General features: G+C 41.2%; 1 protein-coding gene across 2 annotated transcripts in view; it reads right to left on the bottom strand.

Annotated features, from left to right (window-relative positions):
* Positions 1-22,479, bottom strand: part of LOC126481012 (uncharacterized) — a 513,788-nt gene that overhangs the window by 76,444 nt on the left and 414,865 nt on the right. For both annotated transcript variants that reach the window (XM_050104472.1, XM_050104479.1), the window contains one exon: positions 2,711-3,086. In XM_050104472.1, coding sequence (XP_049960429.1) covers positions 2,711-3,086 — 376 coding nt within the window. The remainder of the gene's footprint in view (positions 1-2,710; positions 3,087-22,479) is intronic.

The following is a 22,479-nucleotide window of genomic DNA, read 5'->3' as shown; positions in this document are numbered from 1 at the left end:
AAATACAGGCAATCTTGAAGAAATGAGGAGAGCTATATGGGCTTTATATTTCCACACCGCATCCACGGATGAGCATCCACAACATGGTTTGTGCCCCAAAGGTGAAAACAGCTGGTGTAAATACAATAGGGGACTAACAACAGGAGAGAAATACATTCACCATCACAGTCTACCATCAGCCATCATGGCAGAAATAAAGCCCATTTTCAGAGATCTGGCTGACAGAAGTCTTCTGATGAAATGTCTTCACGGAAAAATGCAGAACCCCAACGAGTGCTTGAATAGTGTGATATGGCATCGTCTCCCAAAAACAGTGTTTGTCGGAATTAATACACTACATTTTGGTGTGTATGATGCTGTGGCAACCTTCAATCTTGGAAATATAACTAAATGCCAGGTCCTTCAAAAGTTGGGTATGTGTGTTGGTTCCCGTACGGTACGTGCTATGTTCTTTTTAGATCAGCACAGACTAAGGCATGCTGATAATATAATCAAGACATTAGTGAAAAAAGCAAGACAGGTGCAGAGGGGTGCCAAAAGAAGACTTGAAGATGATTATGAAGACTGTGAAGGGGGTATTAGCTACGGATAAGGAATGTTTTAATCTTCTTTCTCCGTTTCCCGTAAGTTTACTTTTTACTTCATCTAGGAACATTATCTCAGGTACTGGTCAACCTAGAAGTCTGAAATTTTTATGACGTAGTGACATAGGTCCCTATTACATACTGAAACAACGATTTTTTAATTACTTGATTTACAAAAGACTTAGGGGTGATAGTCTAGTAAAAAGCGATGGAAAAAATTTACTTAAAAATAAATGTACAATATCTCTGTAAGAAAATACTTTGACAATAAACTGTTGTTTCAGTATTGTTGTAACATATGAATGCACATACAGTAAAATTTTTACCTCTCTGTCTCCAGTAGTTTGTGAGAAAATGTTCCCTATAGTAGGCATATATTAACATTGCGGGGATAGGTGATTCCGTATCCCCTTAAAGGTTTGGGGTGGGTGACGATGAGTCAGTGAGTGAGTCAATCAGTAGGCACAGTATCCCGTTCAACATTGTACACTTCCATTTGTCCTCCATTCACGATAATTTTGAATGTCTCAGAACACATGACTGTAGAGACATATGTAATAGAGGGAAACAGTACACGTGGGAAAAATACATTTAAAAACAAAGATGTTGTAACTTACCAAACGAAAGCGTTGGTATGTCGACAGAGACACTAACAAGCACAAACACACACACAAAATTCAAGCTTTCGCAACCCACGGTTGCTTCATCCTTTCTTGATGAAGCAACCGTGGGTTGCGAAAGCTTGAATTTTGTGTGTGGGTTTGTGTTTGTTAGTGTCTCTATCGGCATACCAATGCTTTCGTTTGGTAAGTTACATCATCTTTATATATATTCATTATTAGATTAGGTAGACCCAATGCAGGAGAATTATGACCAAGGTTCAAAATGGTTCAAATGGCTCTGAGCACTATGCGACTTAACTTCTGAGGTCATCAGTCACCTAGACTTAGAACTAATTAAACCTAAGTAACCTAAGGACATCACACACATCCATGCCCGAGGCAGGATTCGAACCTGCGACCATAGCGGTCGCTCGGCTCCAGACAGTAGCGCCTAGAGCTGCACAGCCACTCCCGCCAACCATGACCAAGAAATGGGGGTAAAAGAATATACCGAGACATTATTGCTCTCAACAGAAAATTGTGGTTTAGGAAACATATGTCTGCAGAATATGATATACTTGACTTTTCCTGCTAAAGAAGGGTACTGTTAGATTTTGAGGCTTACTCCAAAAGTGAGAAGTACATGACCTATCTGAGTTTTGGCATCCATTTTATACATGATTTTAAATAAATGAATAATAAGAATGCGTTTGCCTGAGCTTCATATACTATGCACCACTCAGGTTGTCTGTATTCACAGTTATAAGAGCAAAAGTCTTTTTAATAGTTAAGGAAATTGTTCATTTAGTTAGGTGATAAGAATTATGATGACATCAATCACCTCAACTGGGTGGGGGGAGGGGGGGCAGGGGGGAGGAGGAGGAGGAGGAGGAGGAGGAGGAGGAGATTAGTGTTTAACGTCCCGTCGACAACGAGGTCATTAGAGACGGAGCACAAGCTCGGGTGAGGGAAGGAAATCGGCCGTGCCCTTTCACAGGAACCATCCTGGCATTTGCCTGAAGCGATTTAGGGAAATCACGGAAAACCTAAATCAGGATGGCCGGAGACAGGATTGAACCGTCGTTCTCCCGAATGCGAGTCCAGTGTGCTAACCACTGCGCCAGGGGCAGGGGGGGGGGGGGGTTGGAGGGTACGTGGTGTAATGTATCACTTTGGGGAAAGTAAAGTGTTGACTCCTGTCCTTGTCTAACTGACGAATGATGGTCATGACCCTGACAAGTGCTTTTGTGTTAGTTAAGTAGCTAGTTTCAACAAGCAAACTGGGCATGGAACTTTTGAAACTGATAAACAAAGACAAATGTAAAATTCTTTGTATAGTTTGTTTCCCTAGTTTATAGTTGTTCAAGTATCAGTAAGTTATTAAATTAAAAACTGAAGACAACTGTCATCAAACATACAACATATTCTGTCTGCAAGTATTTTAATCCTACATATCTACTACTGCTAAATGTATGTGATCCAGTCTGGTTGTAGATGAAGTTAGGAAAAAGCATTGCAACTTACCTTCAACTGCGCGTGATATATTGCTCAAAACCTCTAGTGGAAAATTTCCTAAATCTGGTGCTTCTTTAGCCACACCAAATCCTGGTCCACTTCTGTTAAGAGCCATATCTGCTGCACTCATACTTTTTGATCTTTTAAGGCTAAATGCAGAAATTCTTAAGTCTCTCAAACCAGAGGTCACACTCTCACTAGGCTCAATGGGCACCAGTCTTTCAGGAAATATTAATTTCATTTCTGATACACTAAATGACTTCTGTGGAGATTTCACTGCAAAGTCAGATGGTGCCTGAGCTGTCTTCTGTGCAACAGCCATGTCTTCACAGCTTGTCTCTTCAGATTCTGCTTTTGAGTCCAACTGGAAGTGAACCCTGTGACCCTGACAGAAAGAAAAGATGCACATAGTTTTATATATTTGAAAGAATTAGCTTATTTAAACAAGATAAGACAATAAATTCCCAAAGTATGTTGAAATCTATAAATATCCCACATTTTTATTTAATTATTGTGTCATCGACTGCTGCCTACATTGAACGTCTCCACACCAGCCATACACCCATTGTGGGTAATACAATCTCATCCACAACTAGCCACTAGCCATGCCTAGCACTAATGCTGATGGGACATGAACAGGTACCCTTCAGCTGGGGTCTGCTGTGGATTGACATCAAGCAACTCCTGGGCACCATCAAGGGATCCTTGCTTCACAGACTGGGCTTCAATTGCATCCAACCCCCTGCGAGCTGCTGGCTGACCAGTGTTCACACCTAGCAGCAAGGCCACTTTGGCAATCAGTCTGCTGCCATTACTTACCTGACAACTGCAGACTTAAGGTACTTACACACCTGTAGAGACACTGACACCACACCAGTGCTGTGGTCACCTTCCTCGACTGACTTCACTGTTGCTGCTATGTGCTTTGCTGGGAATCACAATCGCCCAGGGTCATCACATGCCACAGGGCAATGTCTACACCAACTGTAGGAATTCCGCTGAATAAACATGTTGTCATTTCCAATGGCTTCTTAATTCCATGACAGTCAATGAACTGGCTCTTCATATCTGCTGCCCAGCCTACAATGTCACCCTGATCAGATGTGGGGTCACTACTGCTTGGATCATCCTGACCCATAATAACTGATATCAAAAGTGACTATGGGCCCGCATACATCATCAGTGCAATACGATGAGTCGAAATACACTATCTTTTCCATCTGTGTTTCCTTCATGTATTACATGATGTCAGGCTCATTAGATCGGCAGACTTATTTGAAGGTGAAATTTGTGAACATTAAAGAGGACATAAACTTGAGCAAATTCAAGGAAAATGCAAGAGAGAGAGATGCTGGTATGCAGCCTCTCAGATATCAGATATAAATGGGAAATAGTATAAAAGATGTTATAGCATAGTTAATATTTTCTCCATGTCATCCTATTGTGTTTATCCTATTCCATTTGTCCTACTATGTTACAAAAAAGCTTCGCAAAAAGTGAATCAAAAGCGATGAGGAAATGATTCAGTCTTTATTGGATCAGGTAGCTGAAATGAGAGCCAATAATACTTATCTGCAAAGGCAACCAGATGCTTTAAAACGACAGAGCCTTGTATAATTTATTAGTCCTCATCCCATAAGCTACTACTACTAGCCCAGTTGACCCTTTCTCAGGCAAAGCAGATGAAGATATAGTAGCATTAGCGGATAACCTACTGACAACCGGAAAGCTGGGATGTTGGGTTATGTCCACCCTTTATGTGCTGGGGGAAAGTTCGGTACAATGATATAGAAAACAGATTAGCTGTAGGAACTATCTCAAGCAATTAAAAGAGGTCACAGAAGCAGTACAAATCCATGTTAAGTTTCACAGACAGTATAACAAACTTCAGTGTTAAACCCTGTGAGTTACCAGACAATGACAACACAAATAGGGTCCGTCGTCCTGCTAGGAGTGAAGTGGAGGGCACTGAGATGCATTTTGTTATGAGGATTATCACCCAATGTGTTGAGAGAGGTGCATGCAGAATTTTGAAGGACAGCTGGAGCCGTAGGCATAGCAATGACTTTGCAAGAAACAGATGTGGTAATTTGAGTCCATTATAAGAGATTTAGTTTTCCACTGACATCAAGTGTTACCACTGTGGACAGTTGGGCCACATACAGTGTTAATATCATCAGCCACAATGTAGGAAATGTGGAAGAATTGGACTTTGAAAGTGGGGCTAGTGAAAGTAATGGTCACAGTAAGAGGGGTTGTAATGGAAATAGCCAATTTTTAAACAGAAAAAAGAGCTCCCTGCATCACCAATTGGTGCTCCCAGTAACTTTTGATGCAATGGGAATGAATGCAGAGGTCAATTTTTGCATGACTGGCATAGCAGATAGAAGGGAATCCAAGCATCTATCGGACACACAAGCACAGGATTGGACCTTATCAGAAAGAGGCAGTAAACCCTCCACAGTATAAGTTATGTGGAGTTAGGGGTAATAATCATTCGGTTTGGTGACATTAAGTTTTTAAGTGGGGGCAAAACAGTTCCCAGTGCATAGGGAAGTTTTGTCTATTATGGGTGATGGTTATTGTGCAATCTTGGGGTTAGATTTTCCTTATAAGCACCATTCCAAAAATTGGCCTTCATCTGGGGAAAACATTTGTCAAGGGTACTCTGCTGTAAGGCTCTCGTCTCATGAAAGACGAACCAATTTAGCTGCACGCGAGAGTACTAAGGATAATTCATGTGCTAAAGTATTGCAAGGTATAGGGAAACTCCTACAGATGAGCAAAGGAACAAAGCTGCTTGTAAACATGTGTTTGGTTGAGCCATTAATGGAAAATGATCATTTGCTTAAAGTACTGTGTTTGTCCATCTGTTTTAATTCTGGGACCAGAGATTATCCAAGGGATTGTTGGTTGGCAATTTAGATGTTCAAGATGAAGATGATTTATACAAACGAATTCAGATCCTACCCATTAACAAGCCCCCAGTGTGGCTCTACCACATGGGAAGTATTTAAAAAAGAACAGAAAACCTGTTTAATCCTCGTGGATCTTAACCAATGAACCTGGAGGTGCAATACAGAATCCCAACTGGGAATAAGTCACCTGTGTATCATAAACCATATAAGGTGCTCCATCACTTACAACCAGTGACTGAGGTGTTCATTAACCAGCAACAATGTGATGAAATCCCAATTCTTTTCCTGTGGAATACTAAGCGATATCTCCCCACTATTGAGAAAAGTATTAGCTCATTGAGTGCACCAGTAGAGACAGCGCTGAAAAAGAGCTCGGACAGAACGAAGAAGAATCTATTTTGTTGCAACTATAAATAACCAGTGACGGAGAATTCATTAACCAACAATAATGTGATGGCCTTATTGAGAAAAGTACTAGCCTGTGAGTGTACTAGTGGTAAACACACTGAAAAAGAGATTGGACAGAGTAAAGAACTATCTACTTTGTTGTCACTGTAGATACTTCAACAGTCATACAATTACAGAAGTGTATTCAATTCCAAAAATAATAGAAACCCTGGAAAATTTGGGGCAATGTACCGGGTGATCAAAAAGTCAGTATAAATTTTAAAACTTAATAAACCACTGAATAATGTAGATAGAGAGGTAAAAATTGACACACATGCTTGGAATGACATGGGGTTTTACTAGAACAAAAAAAAAAAAAAACCCACTCATATTGCTAGACGTGTGAAAGATCTCTTACGTGCGTCGTTTGGTGATGATCGTGTGCTCAGCCGCCACTTTCGTCATGCTTGGCCTCCCAGGTCCCCAGACTCAGTCCATGCGATTATTGGCTTTGGGGTTACCTGAAGTCACAAGTGTATCGTGATCGACCGACAGCTCTAGGGATGCTGAAAGACAACATCCGACGACAATGCCTCACCATAACTCCGCACATGCTTTACAGAGCTGTTCACAACATTATTCCTCGACTACAGCTATTGTTGAGGAATGATGGTTGACATATTGAGCATTTCCTGTAAAGAACATCATTTTTGCTTTGTCTTACTTTGTTATGCTAATTATTGCTATTCCGATCAGATGAAGCGCCATCTGTCGGACATCTTTTGAACGTTTGTATTTTTTTGGTTCTAATAAAACCCCATGTCACTCCAAGCATGTGTGTCAATTTGTACCTCTCTATCTACATTATTCCGTGATTTATTCAGTTTTCAAATTTATACTGACTTTTTGATCACCCGGTACTTACTTTTCCACAATGGAGTTACAAAATGGTTATTGTCAGCTGAAGGTAGCACCAGAAGACTGGCCAGATAAAGTACTGCAAGGTACACTGGACACTAGAATGTGAAACCATTTGAAAACCGGAAGGAATTGTTAACAACTAGTCCAATATTGGTCTTTTTGAACTACAAAAAAGGAATTATGTTATTGTGATGCTAGTAATCCTGCATCAACCTATGTTTTAAGTCAAGAGAGAGCAGGGAAAAAACACTGGATCGCCTACCTGCTGCAGTTAACCAAAGCAGGTAGGAATTATTCCACCACAGAGAAGAAAGTGCTGAGCCTTGTAAATAGCTTGACAAATTTCCATTGCTGTTTGGATGGGAAAAAATTCAAAGTAATAACAGATCGGGCTGTGTTGAAGTAGTTAGCACTTGATGCTGAAGCTAAATGAGCAATTTTGAAATATCCCATAAACCCAGTAGAAATCACAGTAATGCAGATGGCCTCAGTAGGAAGAATGGTGTGTTATAGACAGTAGGTCATACCACTGCAGAGTGGCAGAAAGCATAAGCTGCTGACAAGGAATGTAAACAATGTGCAATGCACCCCTGGTTCATTGTACATGATATGTTGCGTAATATGACAAAGCCTGGACTGCACAATGTGGTGAATGGCATGTTGTGGGAGAAAGTCTTAAAACAATCTCATGATCATGTATTACCCAGTCCTGGGGATGGCATAGAAGCACGTAACAGTGAGTAGCTGAATATTAATGGTTGGGTAAGTGGAAACAAGAGGTAGAGCAGCATGTTAAAAACTGACTGGAGTGCACACAGTGGGCACATTTGAGCCATCAAAATATTACACTGAAAAGGATAACGGAAGCTAATAAACCTTTTGAAACAATTGTAATGGACATTTTAGGACTTTTAGCCAGACACCAATGAGGAAGCACTATGTCTGAAACAAAATAGATCATTTCTTGCTTTATGTGCAACTGATTGCTATCCTGAATCAGCAATCCAACACACTGGGATAGGCCACTGTGAATAGCTGGCTACTAAAAACAGTGTTTTGGAAAAGTTAATCATGGATCAGGGCACCAATTTTACATCAGAATTGATGAAGCAGTTGTGCCACTTGTTCCATGTTCATAAGCTGGGGAGAAGCCCTTTAGAATAGTAGAATGGAGCACATACATCAAACAACTGGAAAAATGTTACGCCACAGTGTGAATAACTATCACAGTGACTGGGTTACTTAACTGTCATACAATGTCATAGCTTTCAATTTAAAAAATCCATGAAAGCACAGGCATTTTAGGAAGTAGTGTACAATGGCAAAACACTGTTGCCATTGCAAACATTCAACCCCAAGGTGGGAAAAAAATGGCAAGCCATTGCGAAATTTCATGGAAGCATGGAAGCAGATATGGAGAACTGACAGCAGAACCCTTGAATGTCTGGAATGGGAGGGCAATGCAATACTAAGCTAGCAAAGAATTGTGTAGATCTGCAGATAATGCTGACAAGCCCACGCATCCCAAAGAGCGAAAAGAATATCATCACATGGTATCACAGTCCTTACCAGGTAATCAAGATAACCTCATCAGTGAAGATTAAACTTCAGCTTCTGACACAATCAACAGTCATACATGTGAGATGTGTAAGTCTTTTTCAGGGTGCACCAGGTTTATGCCACCAGTACTGGCACCACTTCCAAATGGGGGGGGGGGGATAGTAAGAAGGAAAAACAGGCCACACACTCCAAGCTACACATGTTACCACGTGCATTAATGCCCTAAAAAAGTTGTGTATTAAGATATTTGTATTTTTTTAGTTGTATTTGTTGTGTGATGTATCACAGTAATGAGTACAAACAATGTAGGAGGAGTTGTCTTTTTTTTTTTGGGGGGGGGGGGGGGGGAGGGATACTGGTTTGCAGGATATGACATGATAAGTTATCAATTGTTTTGGGGGTTATTCTGTGTGTAATTTGCCTGAACTGATTTGCCATGTTGGTATAGCTTTTGCTAAGAAACATCAGGTAATGAAGATTGAAGTTATTCATTTCATTGGGTGTGTACAGCATACTGAGAATGTTGGTGTAGGTATTTGTGGATGACAGACTTAATCCAGGTAGTGGAGAGTGATTACAGCTTCCTTTCTCCAGGTGACATCAACAGCAAGGATGACTGCAGGGTCCATCAACACTTTTGCAGTTGGAAAGGGGTGAATGAACACTTTGCAAAAGTGACCAATTAAGGGAGGGCACTTTTCATTAGTCAAGAGGACACTGTCTTGAGCAACTACCAGTGGATGTTGAGGTTAATTTATGATGCATGGGGGTAAGTACCGAGGTGTGAAGGCTGGATGAAACTTGCTCAGAATTAAACTTGGAAGCCAGGAATAAGGGGGTTTTAAGTGACAGACAAAAGGAAAAACTGAATGCTGTGTATCTCATATGAGCACCTCCACGACTAGGTGCGGCAAGCCATGTGGGGTCTTGAACATTAAGGTGATGGGGGAAGGGTGGCAGGAGGGGGGAGGAGGCAGACTACTGAAAACAATATTTTGAATAATGGACACTTATGCACAGGGGCTCAAACGACATGCTAGTAAAGATGCTGAGAGCCAAAGGTGCCAGAACCATGACAGAATGGCAGACGACTCAGTTAGCGAATCTCGAACACAGATTATTGAATAATACCATAATGCTGGGGGGGGGGGGGGAGAGTTACGAGCAAAGCTGACGCGCTGCATCAAAATGACCAGCACTTCTATGAACCAAGATCTCAGTTTAATATAGGGTGGTTAGACATATTAAGATATCCAATTGGCTGTGGCAAAACTGTTGCATATGCTTGCCATCAGCATATGGAATGTCCATATTGAAGTATCATAATTACAGGAAGCCTTATACCATGGCAGCGTATGGTCAGTTAATTCCTACTTTGTTGCCACGAATACAATCTCTGGTCAGTTTGTGTCAGGTATGGGATGCACTGCCAGGTTGTGGCAATACAGGACAGCACCAACCTCACCCACTTCCATGTGTTGATAAGACGCCTTCCAGCAGTAAGTAGCAATGCCCGATAGTAGTGCTATACAATTCACCTATACCTCTGGAATGAGGGGCCTTGGGGATGAAGGAAATACTACTGTTTATGCAAAGAGGAGCAAAATCAAACTGCCCATCTTGGGTGGTCCAGACTACCAGAGGAACGTGTGAAATGAAAATATTTTTAGGAGGAACGGGAACAGAAGGATGCCTGCAGAACACCGTCGTACTACAATCCCATTGTCAGAAGGTAGGTCCACATTGTGTATATTCAGCATATGACCCAGTGTTGGTTATCACAAATTGCCAACCTAGGGGAACAACTACTGAAGCTACAAGATAGCGTATTTTAATAAACGGACAATGTGTAATATTTTGGGGGCGACTTTTCAGCTACCATCAATCATAACAAAGGCTACGATTCTAGAACTGGGGTATCCACAACTGTACTTGCCTGACAAATCTTTGAAGACACTACCAGCCAAAAACAAGACTTTTCTGAACAATATCCTCTCAGTCCCAACACTTCTGACCTACTTAGTTCCCTGACAAATTTATAGCAGTGCAGGAGGGGAGTATTAATGAGGAAGAAATGTTTCTACAGCAGTATTGCAGCAGATACCAGCACAAAATCATGGTGATAGATGTCAACTTCAAGCACCACCTTGATTCCTAGTCTGGTCTGTGCAGCCTACATCTATTTATGACAGAAAACTGTCCATCCTCCTGAACTCCTGCTGACCAAGTACCAACCGAGTAGGTCACCGTTAGTCATTAAGCATATCAGAGATTAGATATTGTGAACTGGACTGGATTAGTTATAAGGGCAGTAGGAGTCAAAGGTGTACATAAACATAAAAAGAAAATTATAAACACACCATGTAACATTTAAGTCATTAACAGATTTGGCAGCCACCTGCAAGTGGTGGACTAAATGTTGCATATGGGGTAGGAATGCTACACTACCACCTTACCAAACCAGTTCCACAACCTGTGACCAGGTGAGCCAGCGGGCTGCTGGAGCAAGGAAAGTGTTGAACTGGCATGGTAAAAGCTCTGCTCTGGCACCATGGTTACCACACACTGAGTGGGAAGAAATGCACTTTCACAAGAATACAGGGATGAGCCCATGTAAATTTAGGCTGCTATGGCCGTAGAATATCTGTCGTTGGCCACTGCTTCCACTGAGAATGCTTCCATTTTGGCCTGGCATTAACCCAATGTGGGTCTTCAACTAGCCACTGCCCATGATGATCAATGGGCCGCACCTAGAACTGATGACTCGAGGGGCCTGAACTGACACCTTGCAACTAGGGTCAGTTGCAGGCTGACATCAATCAAATCCTGGATGCCACAATGTTGTCCTTGATTCGCAGACCAGGATAGGTACCTAACCCCCCTTTGAGCTACTGGGTGACCTCTGTACTAACACCTAACAGAGATTGCTGTCACTGCGCAGCTGACATCTGCAGGCTCGATCCAGCTACGTGTCTGCTGAAGGCACTGACATCAGACTGTCACTGTGACCACCATCCTGACCTTGCATCCTTATTGCCACCGTGCTTCACTGGGAAAGCACCACCAACCAGGGTCATCATATGCCCCTGGGGCAACATCTGCATCGGCAGTATGAATTCTGCTGAATTATCATGTTGTCATTTCCACTGAGTTTATGATTCCATGATGGCCATAGAACTACCTCTTCATACCACCCACTTGCCCATTCAACGTCATCCCGAGCTGTTAAGAGTCAGTAACACTCTGAGCATCATGACCCATAATAGTATAAATGAAGTCACTGATGAGTAAAAGCCCAGAGATAATTAAAATAAGGCAAAACTTATATATCTTAAGAAATTTATGATTTAGTCCATATTTTAAATCAAGTACTCTGTGAAAAATTTTAAGAAGTTAACCAGTCATTCCTAAGTTTTATGGTAGAAATGGGGGAAAATCGGGATAAATTTTAGTAAACAAAGGTACTGTAATCTATTACTGGAAAGTGAAGCCTGTCAGCTATGTTATACACCTATCAGCATTCAGTAGCAACAGACTCACCAGTGTCAAACCAATACCATGAGGGATATCTAGAAAGTATGCTTACAAGACTTTCTTACACAAACAAAAATGCTTATATTTCAATGAAACCTATAGGAACAGTGGCACAAGAATGACATCATTTTCCACATAAACAAAATTTATTTCAACGCACTTTATCAACCATTTGAAGAGTTTTATAATACTTGCATTGTCAATGTCTCCTGCCAACTCCTTAAACCACTTCTCCAGTTTTTCACCTCACCATCATTGAAAAAGTGTTTTAAATCCACATAGTCACTGGCAGCGAGATCTGAACTGACAGAGGGGTGGTTTAAAAGATTCCAATGAAATAAGGTCAACATCTCTTGAGATGCTTGAGCAGAGAGCGGCCTAGCATTGTCATTAAGGACGACTCCCTCCCTCAGCATTCTATGTTGTTTGTTCTGTACAGATCTGGAGAGTTTCTTGAGGGTCTCACAGTAATGTGCTGAGTTGACTGTTTTGATTCTAGGCACGCATTTGACAAGCAGAAACCCTTTGTCTCAGAAAATGGTTGCCGTAACTTTTGAGTGAATTACTGATCCTTTTTTAAGGGGAATGAGTGTAGTGCCATTGCACTGATTATCACTTGTTCTCTGTGGTATGATAGTAAACCCATGTTTCATCCCACGTCATTACAGAGTCGAGAAAAGTCTATCGATCTCTCACAAAATGATCAAAAACACTCATTTGGCATTGACTTTGTTGATTTTGTGTTCTTTGTGCATACAACTTGCAATATCCCAGTCAATCACTCACGATTTCATGAACGACAGTTTGAGAAACTTCAGGACACACTTGGTGCAGATCACCAATGGTCACATGGTGATCAGAACTAATATGCTCTTAAGTCTTTGCACTGCTTTATCAGTCACTACAGACAAGTGTGAATTTCCTTTCTTCCAAAGGTGAAATTCCGTACTCATTTTGTCAAATGTCATGATGCAACCTCCTCCCCATACATTGACACTATTTCACAATAAATCAAGCAGTGCTCATGCCTCTGGCATTTAGATAATTTATCACTGCATGCACTTTGCAGGAAACAGAATGAAAGTGCTCACCTTTAACCATCACCACAATGTGTGTTGGGATGCTGCTGATGACTTTTACCATCCATTCATTCATTCATTCATTTCAGAGTGTGTTTCCATACAAAACATTGGTACCCCACCGCAAAAAACTCAATTCCAGGGTAAAATTACAGGTCTTGCAATCTTACATTTCAGACATCCCTCATATGAAACTGTTTTAGAAAATTCTTTGTTCTAAGAAAAAGATGTCTTGCAAATGTACAAAAAAGTGGTCTCTTATTTTTTGCAGACAAAGAGAACTCGTTAAAATGGTTGTTGGTCACACTGTTGCTAGTATCACTATCTCAGCTCCCAAATAACCATTAGCGTGCTGCACTCAGATGCTCGGTCTTGGCTTGGCACCCATTCAAAATGGAGTTCCCATTGAAAACACCACCAAGTGCAAAGTTCAAGCAGTTACAGAGTTTTTTTTTATGCAAAAGGTGTTAAACCGGTTGAAATTCAGCACCAATTGACTGAAGTTTATTGACAGTCATGCATGGATGTCAAAAACGTTTGTACATGGTGTAACAAGTTTACAGCCAATCATACTGAGGTTCATGATGCAGAAAGAAGCAGTACACCAATTTCTGATGAGACAGTCACGATGGTTGAGGACGCCTTGCAAAAAGATCAGAGGATCACTCTTGATGCCGTCTGCATTTTGGTTACTGAGGTTTCCTGAAGCACCACCCACAGGATTTTAATGAGAAAGTTGCAATATTGGAAGGTGTGTAGAATACGGGTATCACATATGCTGACAGAAGACCACAAACGGCAATGAGTTTATTCTGCTCACAAATTTATTTACCACTATGCATACGAAAAGCACAACTTCTTGGACTCTATTGTCATACCTGATGAAACATGGACATTCCACTTCACACCTGAGAGAAAACAACTGTCACTTGAGTGACAGCATCCCTCTTTGTCCAAGCCGTGAAAATTCAAACACATTCTGCCAGTGAAGCCACGGAAATTGTGTTTTGGGACTGAAAGGGGTACTGCTGGTTGACTTTCTGCCTGCAGGGACAATAATAAATGTTGATGGGCACTGTGAAACACTTCAAATACTCAGAAGTGCAATTTGGAACCAAAAAAAGAAATGCGGAGCAAGGGCATAAGCATTCTCCACGACAATGCCGATCCACACATCATCCGTCACACCATTGACCTACTGCATAACTTTGGCTGGAATGTCATCATCTGCGCACCATACAGTCCAGACTTGGTACAAAGCAACTACTACCTGTTCCATAAAATGATGGAACATTTATCTGAAAGGCAATACTCCTCTAGTGACAAGGTGAAAGGTGAGGTTCAACACTTTCTGAAGGCTCTGAGCACTATGGGACTCAACTGCTGTGGTCATAAGTCCCCTAGAACTTAGAACTACTTAAACCTAACTAACCTAAGGACAGCACACAACACCCAGCCATCACGAGGCAGAGAAAATCCCTGACCCCGCCGGGAATCGAACCCGGGAACCCGGGCGTGGGAAGCGAGAACGCTACCGCACGACCACGAGATGCGGGCCTTTCTGAAGGACATGGCAGTCTATAAAAATGTGTTGACCAAAATGTCAATAATATAGAAAAGTAAAGTACTCTTCCATCCTTAAAATAATGTAATACTGCAGAAAATGAATGGTGGTTTGCATATTGAAAAATGTAGGAAACCTTTGTTTTGGGGTTGTCCTCATAAGAAGAAACTTAGGAGGCAGAAAAATGGTATAATAACTGAAAATTTTAAGAGTTGCAGTCAGAAGAAGCTTGCATTATTCACTCTGATGATATCACACTACATACAGTATCTGATGGCTGCCTCCATCATCAGTGTTGGGGGGGGTGAGTCCGACTGTTGTGAAACTGGTGAGACTCCCTCTTTTATGCCCAGAGGACGGCATCTGATTGGCTGGATTAACTCACATAGAAGGCAAATACTGGGGCGGTGCCCTCTACAACTTTAGGTTACATCAGCTCAGGCTATCAGGTGTCACTCACAGGGAAACCAGGAGGTAAGCTATGAGAAGACTTCCTCTGTCATCCTTCTTTATCAAGTGCATAGCCTGTGTCTCTATTAAAGTTGTTCTCGCATAGTCTAAATTCAACTGCTACCCTGATTACACAGCCCCAGCAGTTCAATGCTGAGCAAGAATTCTCATTTGTTCAAACACAGTTCTGTGTGCATCTAACAGACTGTTCATCCACACCTGTTTCTTTGAAATTCCCGTGTAACGTGATGCCGGTGCCCGACATGACGATTGGTGACAGTCTGAATAGACAGCCCACTTAACTGCAGCCACACTCGCAAGTAAGAATGGTCTGATACCTTGCCTGTTTACCTTACCTGTTGTACCAATTGTTGCACTACAAAATGGAAGCCACACTATGTGTTGTCCTTCTAGATTGGTTGAATGGCATTGCGTCTAGGTTTGCTCAACAGTGTTGACCTAACACGGACAGAAAAACTGTTCGTACTGAACACTATTGTCAGATGGCTGATCTCATGGCAAGGGTGCTCCTCATGTGAAATAGTCCTGGCTCTGTGTATTATGGTGTTCATCATGATAACAGAATAGCATAGTCATCCAACAGCTTTCTATTCAACCAACACATCTAAGAAAGGCAACTTTTCATTCTCCATCTTATATTAGGATGTACAGCATTCACATTGTCAATGAGCTGCTGCAGTAAATCACTACCATACAGAAAATTAAAAAAGGATTATCAGCTTATCTGAACTAGCAGGAAGGATTGGGAGCAGGCAGCACTGTTCAACATTCATTCTTCAAACCACTCAATGAAAAAAAATTAGCTATTGCTGATAATGGCAATGATTTAATATTTTTAATTTCGCCACATGGCACTGAGGCACTGCAGTAGTTCACTGATCATATGAACAATATAAATCCTAATATAAGATTTCTAGTTGAGATATAGAACAGGAGGTTGCCTTTCTTTGACATATAGGTAAATAGGAAAGTTGGATAGGTAAAAGATCTCACAAAAGCAGCAGCATAGCACGCATATAAAAAGAGGGTTGTAATTGGGCAAGCTTTCAGAGTTAGTGGCTTCTTCTTCAGGGAGAAGGGTTGAAGAGAAAGGAAGACGGATGAAGGAAAAGGACCAGATTTCAGGGAAGTCACCCAGAACGGCAGGTCAAGGGAGACTTACCACAAAAGATGAGAAGGAAAGACTGATTGTTGGGGACTGCATTGGATGAGATTTGAAAACCTGTGAGCTTAAAGGTGGACAGGGTAATATGCAAGACAGGCATTACTGCTTAAACATCACGCACGAGTTAATAAGAGTGAAAAGCTAAGTGCATTGTATGTAACAGAGGTGGAAAGGGGGGGGGGTGAAAAATAGACGAGTAAGACAATGAAAGATGGAGAAAAGTTAAAATGGAGTGAAGAAAAGAGTGTTAATGTGAAAAAATGCTGAGACGGAAGAAATTAACGTAAATTAAAGCCAGGTGGGTGACGAGCACCAAGAACATGTAGCAGTGGGCGGGTGTAGTGAAACAGGCACCGAGATCATGATCGCCAAGTCGTAGAGCATGCCCTGCAACAGGACGTTGCGTGTTGCCAATATACACACTCCACCTATGCCCATTCATCCTAATTGATAATTTGGTGGTATTGATGGTGATGTAAAGGGCCGAACAGTGTTTACATAACAGCTGGTATATGACGTGTCATTTCACAGGTAGCTCTCCCTTTGATAGTATATGTTTTTCCAGTTACAGGGCTGCTATAGGTGGTGGTAGGAGGATGCATAGGACAAGTTTTGCAATGGGAATGATCACAGATGTAGGAGCCACAGGGTAGGGACATGGGTGCAGAGGGTGCATAGGGTGTGACAAGAAATTTGCAGGGATTGGGAGGGTGACAAAAAGCTATTCTAGGTGTGGTGCGCAAGATTTCAGACAGAATGGATGCCATTTCAGAGAATGATTTGAGGAAGTCATGGACCTCTTAAAATAGCTGAGTAATACATTTGAAGCCACGCTAATACTGAGTCATCAGTGGTGTGCTCTGAAGCTGTTCAATGGAGGGAGCAACAGTACCTGGATTGGATGTGATTGCCTGGGAACTGTTGCTTTTGAAGTAGGCTGGTGGAGTAATTACATGTAGTGAAGGCTGAAATCAGAATGGTGGTGTATTGCTGTAAAGTGTCTGCATCTGAACAAAAATGTTTGTGCCGGATGCAGATTCTTTACAGTACTACACCAACATTCTCTCCTCAGCCTTCACTGCACGTAATTACCCCTCCAGCCTAGTTCAAAAGCACAATTTCCCGGGCCATCACATCCAATCCTGGTACTCCTGATCCCTTCAAAAAAAAACAACTTCGGAGTACACCACATGTCACCCATATTATCCTGGTCCGGAATGAATCAGACAGCTACTTCAACAAGGCCACGACTTCCTAAAATCATGCCCTGAAATGACATCCAGTCTGTCTGAAATCATGCCCACCACATCTAGAATAGCTTTTGTCGCCCTCCCAATCTCCACAATATTCTTGTCAGACCCTATGCTCCTTCTGGACCCATCTCCCTGCCCTAAGGCTCCTACCCCTGTGACTGTCCCTGCTGCAATACTTGTCCTATGCACCCTCATATCACCACCTGTAGCAGCCCTGTAACTGGCAAAACATATACTATTGAAGGGAGAGCCACCTGTACAATGACACACGTCATATACAGCTGTTATGTAAATATTGTTTGGCCTTTTACATCGCCATGACTACCACCCTGTTATCAGTCAGATGAATGGGCATAGGAAGGGGGTGTATACAGGCAACACACAATATCCTGCTGCAGAGCATGCTGTACAACATGACAGTCATGAACTTGGTGCCTGCTTCACCGAACGTGCCATCTGGATTCTTCCCCCAGACACCAGTTTCTCAAAACTCCACCAGTGGGAACTAGCACTGCAATGTCCTTGGTTCTCGCCATCCACCTGGCCTTGCTTTACGTTTGTTTCATTCATCTCAGCATTTCCACACAGTAACTACTCTTTCCTTCACTCCGTTTTAATTTCCTACATATTTTATTGTCTTACCCGTCTATTTTTCACCACCCCCTCCCATCTCTGTTAATTACAATGCACTTAGCTTTTCACTCTTATTAACTCATGCATGATGTTTAAGCAGTAATGTCTGTCTTGCATATTACCCTGTCCACCTTTAAGCTCACAGGTTTTCAAATCTCATCCGATGCAGTTCCCAACAATCAATCTTTCCTTCTCATTGCCTGCAGGTAGTCTCACCTGATCTTCGGTCCTGTGTGACTTTCCCAAAATCTACTCCTTCTCCTAGACCTCTCCAGTCCTCTTCCTTCACCCCTCTTCCTTTCACTTCAACCTTTCTACCTGAAGAAAGAGCCACTCATTCCAAAAGCTCACCTAATTACAACCCACTCTTATGTGTGTGTTCTGCTGCCACCTGGCGAGTAGATTTTCTATCTATCCAATAAATTATTTTGTCAAAAATTTATTGTTTTCGTTGTTAAAAAGGAAAGCTGATTGATGACTATGCTATTTTGTGAATTGAGAAACCATGCCTGTGGATCTACATTTCAATGGGCTTAGCTTTCACCACCCAGCTTGGAAAAGAGCTATGCTGAATGTCCTAATACAAAGAGCCACAGAACCACAACTATTTCAAACAAGGTGCATCTCAGCTCCAAGTCTGGCCATCTGATGACAGTGTTCATAAGGAACTGGTATTCTGTCTTTGATATTAGATCAATGCTGTTTAGGTACAAAAACCCCGGCTAGTCCTATTTGGTACGGGGTACCACATACTTATGCTATGGTTACACAGGTAATTTGTATGCAATTCCCTTTGTAGACTGATTGCACTTCCCAAATCTTCTACCAATACCTCCCACCTGCTTTAACCACAATCTGAGCCTATGAGATCATTCAATTTCATATCCCCACAAAGTATTACTACTAGGTATTTGTAGGAGTTGGCTGATTCCAACTGACTGATATTATACAGGGTGTTCAGAAATCCCCATTACAAACGTCTAGGACTTGAAGAGGGGAGTGAGTATGTAATATTTTGAATACAAACCCATGTCCAGAAACATACTGCTTCCATTCTACAGCTGTTTCAATTCAGATGTTTAACTCACCCACTTCTAAATCTACATCTATAATCTGCAAACCACCCTGATGTCCTTGGCAGAGAGTACGTCCCACTGTGCCAGTTATTAGGGTTCCTTCTGACTCCATCCATGTATGGAGTGTGGTAATAATGACTGACTGAATACCTCTATGCATGCTGTAAATTATTCTAATCTTATCTTCATAATCTCTACGTGAGCGATACACAGAAGATTGTAGTATATTCCTAGAGTTGTCATTTAAAACCAGTTCTTGAAACTTTGTTAACAGTTTTTCTTGGGACATCTGTCTTCAAGAGTTCCCAGTTCAGTTCCTTCAGTATCTCTGTGACACCCTCCCACAGATCAAACAAACCTAACAACATTCCTGCTGCCATTCTCTGTCTCCTTTCAGTCTTACCTGCTATAGATTCCACAAACTTGAGCAATAATCTAGAACCAGTTGCACGAGTGATTTGTAAGCAATCTACTTTGTGGACTAATTGCACTTCCCCAGCATTCTACCAATAAACTGAAGTCTACATTGGCTTTACCCATGACTGAGCTAATGTACTCATTCCACTCCATATCTTTAGAAAGCATTAAACGCAGATATTTGTAAGCACTGGCCGACTGACTGATATTATAGTCATAGGATAATATGTTGTTTCATTTTGTGAAGTGCAAAATTCTACATTTCTGAACCAGGGTGTATATGTGGACAAGGAAAAAAAATTCTATGATTTTTCCTGGATTTCCCAGCTAAAAATACACTTTCCCTCGGGTGAAAACACACTTTTACCGTGTTGAGTAACAGTATATTTTCCATCGGAACTGCAAAACTTATCAATCCTTTGAATGATTATGGTTTTATACACAGGCGTAGAATTTCCCAGCACTTTAGAAAATGAAACCCAGGAAAAAAAGACACATTTTGGAAATATCTTTGATGTGCAGCAACATGTACACTGCATATTTTCATATTATGAAAGTATACATTGGAATTCCAACAAACACCGCATGTTACTTTCCTAATCATTGAAATTGAGATTGCGATGCGCTTTTGTAAGCCAGTCATAGCTCATGTCACATGATCTCACCGGCTGATGACAGCGGTTATTCAGAGCATAGGACACCTGACGTAGTCAGCCAACAGCAACATCACTTTTAAGCAGCACAAACACAAGAACAGGGAAAGTTAATAGTTTAAATTAATATACACAGTGTTGCTACAAGAAAAGCAAAGCTTTCACATATAATATTGGTCTCCAAGGTTAATAAACTGCAAGAGAAGCTGAGCTTTCGCATATAATGTTGATCTTTTTTACGCGTGTTACACAGTAAGACATATCACACAAATGTGAAAGTAAAATTTTTTATATTGGCATAAATTTCTGACCTTCAGGGTTCAAAATTCTTCTAAATGACTTATCATTAAAGAGTTTATTTTTAAATGAGAGTCAAATCCTCTGAGATTTAAGAAATTCATGGTACAGTCTCGTACATAGTTCAACTTACGTAAAAGGATAATTACTTTGAAAGTAACACTTTTCAAACCACCATTCACAATATTTTCCTGCAACTTGTTAGAAATAGGTTCATTTCAGCAGTTGCCAGAGAGCGCAATTAACAGATGACAGATGACACCGAGCTTGCGCAGCTACCATGACATAAGAAGCCCATATGTACATATGTATAATACATTAAAAGATCAGACATCAGAGGATACTCCAAGAGCATTGGAATTTTGTGAACCATACTGAAATGTGCACATTTAAAGTGCACATTCATATGTCCAGATTCCTCATGAAGTAGACCTCAACCTGATGTTAAGCTTTTCAGTGTGGTTTTCGGCATGTAAATTTTCTTGGAGAACCACTACTGTATTATATCATGTTTGGTTCTTTATTATGGTATAATGCTATACATGTTAGAAGATGAAAACTTGCACTTAAAATGCAGTGAACAGTTGAAACTAGCCAGTACTGTGGAATTAAACATTTCGTTTCAAATACATTGACTGCCTCTGTGGAAAAGGTTAATAAAAGTCAAATTTCTTTAGCAAACAGACAAAAATAACTTCATTGTTCTGCAAGGTGATTAATGATTGACTGTCAGAAAGGTGGAAATAAAATCAAATCTGAAACTAACAACATATTTTAGCCTTCCGTAATTATGTGAATGTATTTTAATTCACTTGATAGCTCCCAGCCACAGATATCCAATTTTTTTTCATTTGACGTGAGAATAAACGAAGGGGAAACAGCAAAATCACCAAATGTAAACAAGGGTCACATGGAGACTACCCACTATAACTCAGACTGCTCTGCACATCAGCCCCGGATCTACGATATATGTGAACTGGATCAATACTAAAAAAAAACATCGAATTTTCACAACTATGTTCATCTTGTAGCACACATCTTTCTGAAACATTAAACATACGTGTTCGAGGAAATGTAAGGCATGTTATTTGGTCTTAAGTGTGCCAAAGTGCAGTGCCATGCCTCTTCATCCAGCATTCCTCTATCGCAAGTCACTGTATTTCACTCTGTGGAATTGAAACGTGCAAATTTTGTAATGGATGCCATCAAACTATATTCAGGACAGTGGAGACTAACATGTCCTGTGGTGCCTTTCCTGCTCCCTGTCGGCCATTTGACATCCTGTGCCTATTTAAAAAAAAAAAAAAAAAAAAACCCTCTCAATTAATACTGGATGGGATTATTTGTAACTGGGAGGACAAGAATTCTTCAGAAGACTGGCACTCTTTATTGCCTATTAGCTAGTAACTTGCTATTCTGTGCGACATAAAATTAAATATAGGAACATAAAACCAATGGAAATGGAAATGAGCATTTGACGTCATTGGCCGGGAGGCCCCTTATGGGGCAGGTGTTATTGCATTCAATGCCACATTGGGCGACCTGCACACCAGATGGGAATGAAATGATGATGAAGACAACACAACACCCAGTCCCTGAGTGGAGAAAATCCCCAACCCAGCTGGGAATCGAGGGGGGGGGGGGGGCAATCCTTAGCTCCTAGCATTTTTCTCTCTCTAATCTTGCTACAGCTTTACATGGCGTGCTTTCCTTTCTGCGAAAGGATCTAATATCTCATCAAAGTTCGTCAAACGTTTTGCTACATGAAAAATCGAAATGTCTTTATCCAGTACTGAAAAAGCTGTTAATACAAATAATTCCCAACACTGGTGTGGTTTCTCAATCTGATT

The sequence above is a fragment of the Schistocerca serialis genome, chromosome 1 (genome assembly GCF_023864345.2).
Source record: "Schistocerca serialis cubense isolate TAMUIC-IGC-003099 chromosome 1, iqSchSeri2.2, whole genome shotgun sequence".
Lineage (NCBI taxonomy): Eukaryota > Metazoa > Arthropoda > Insecta > Orthoptera > Acrididae > Schistocerca > Schistocerca serialis.
The sequence above is the reverse complement of the archived record's forward strand: the minus strand, read 5'-3'. Positions and strand labels throughout refer to the sequence as shown.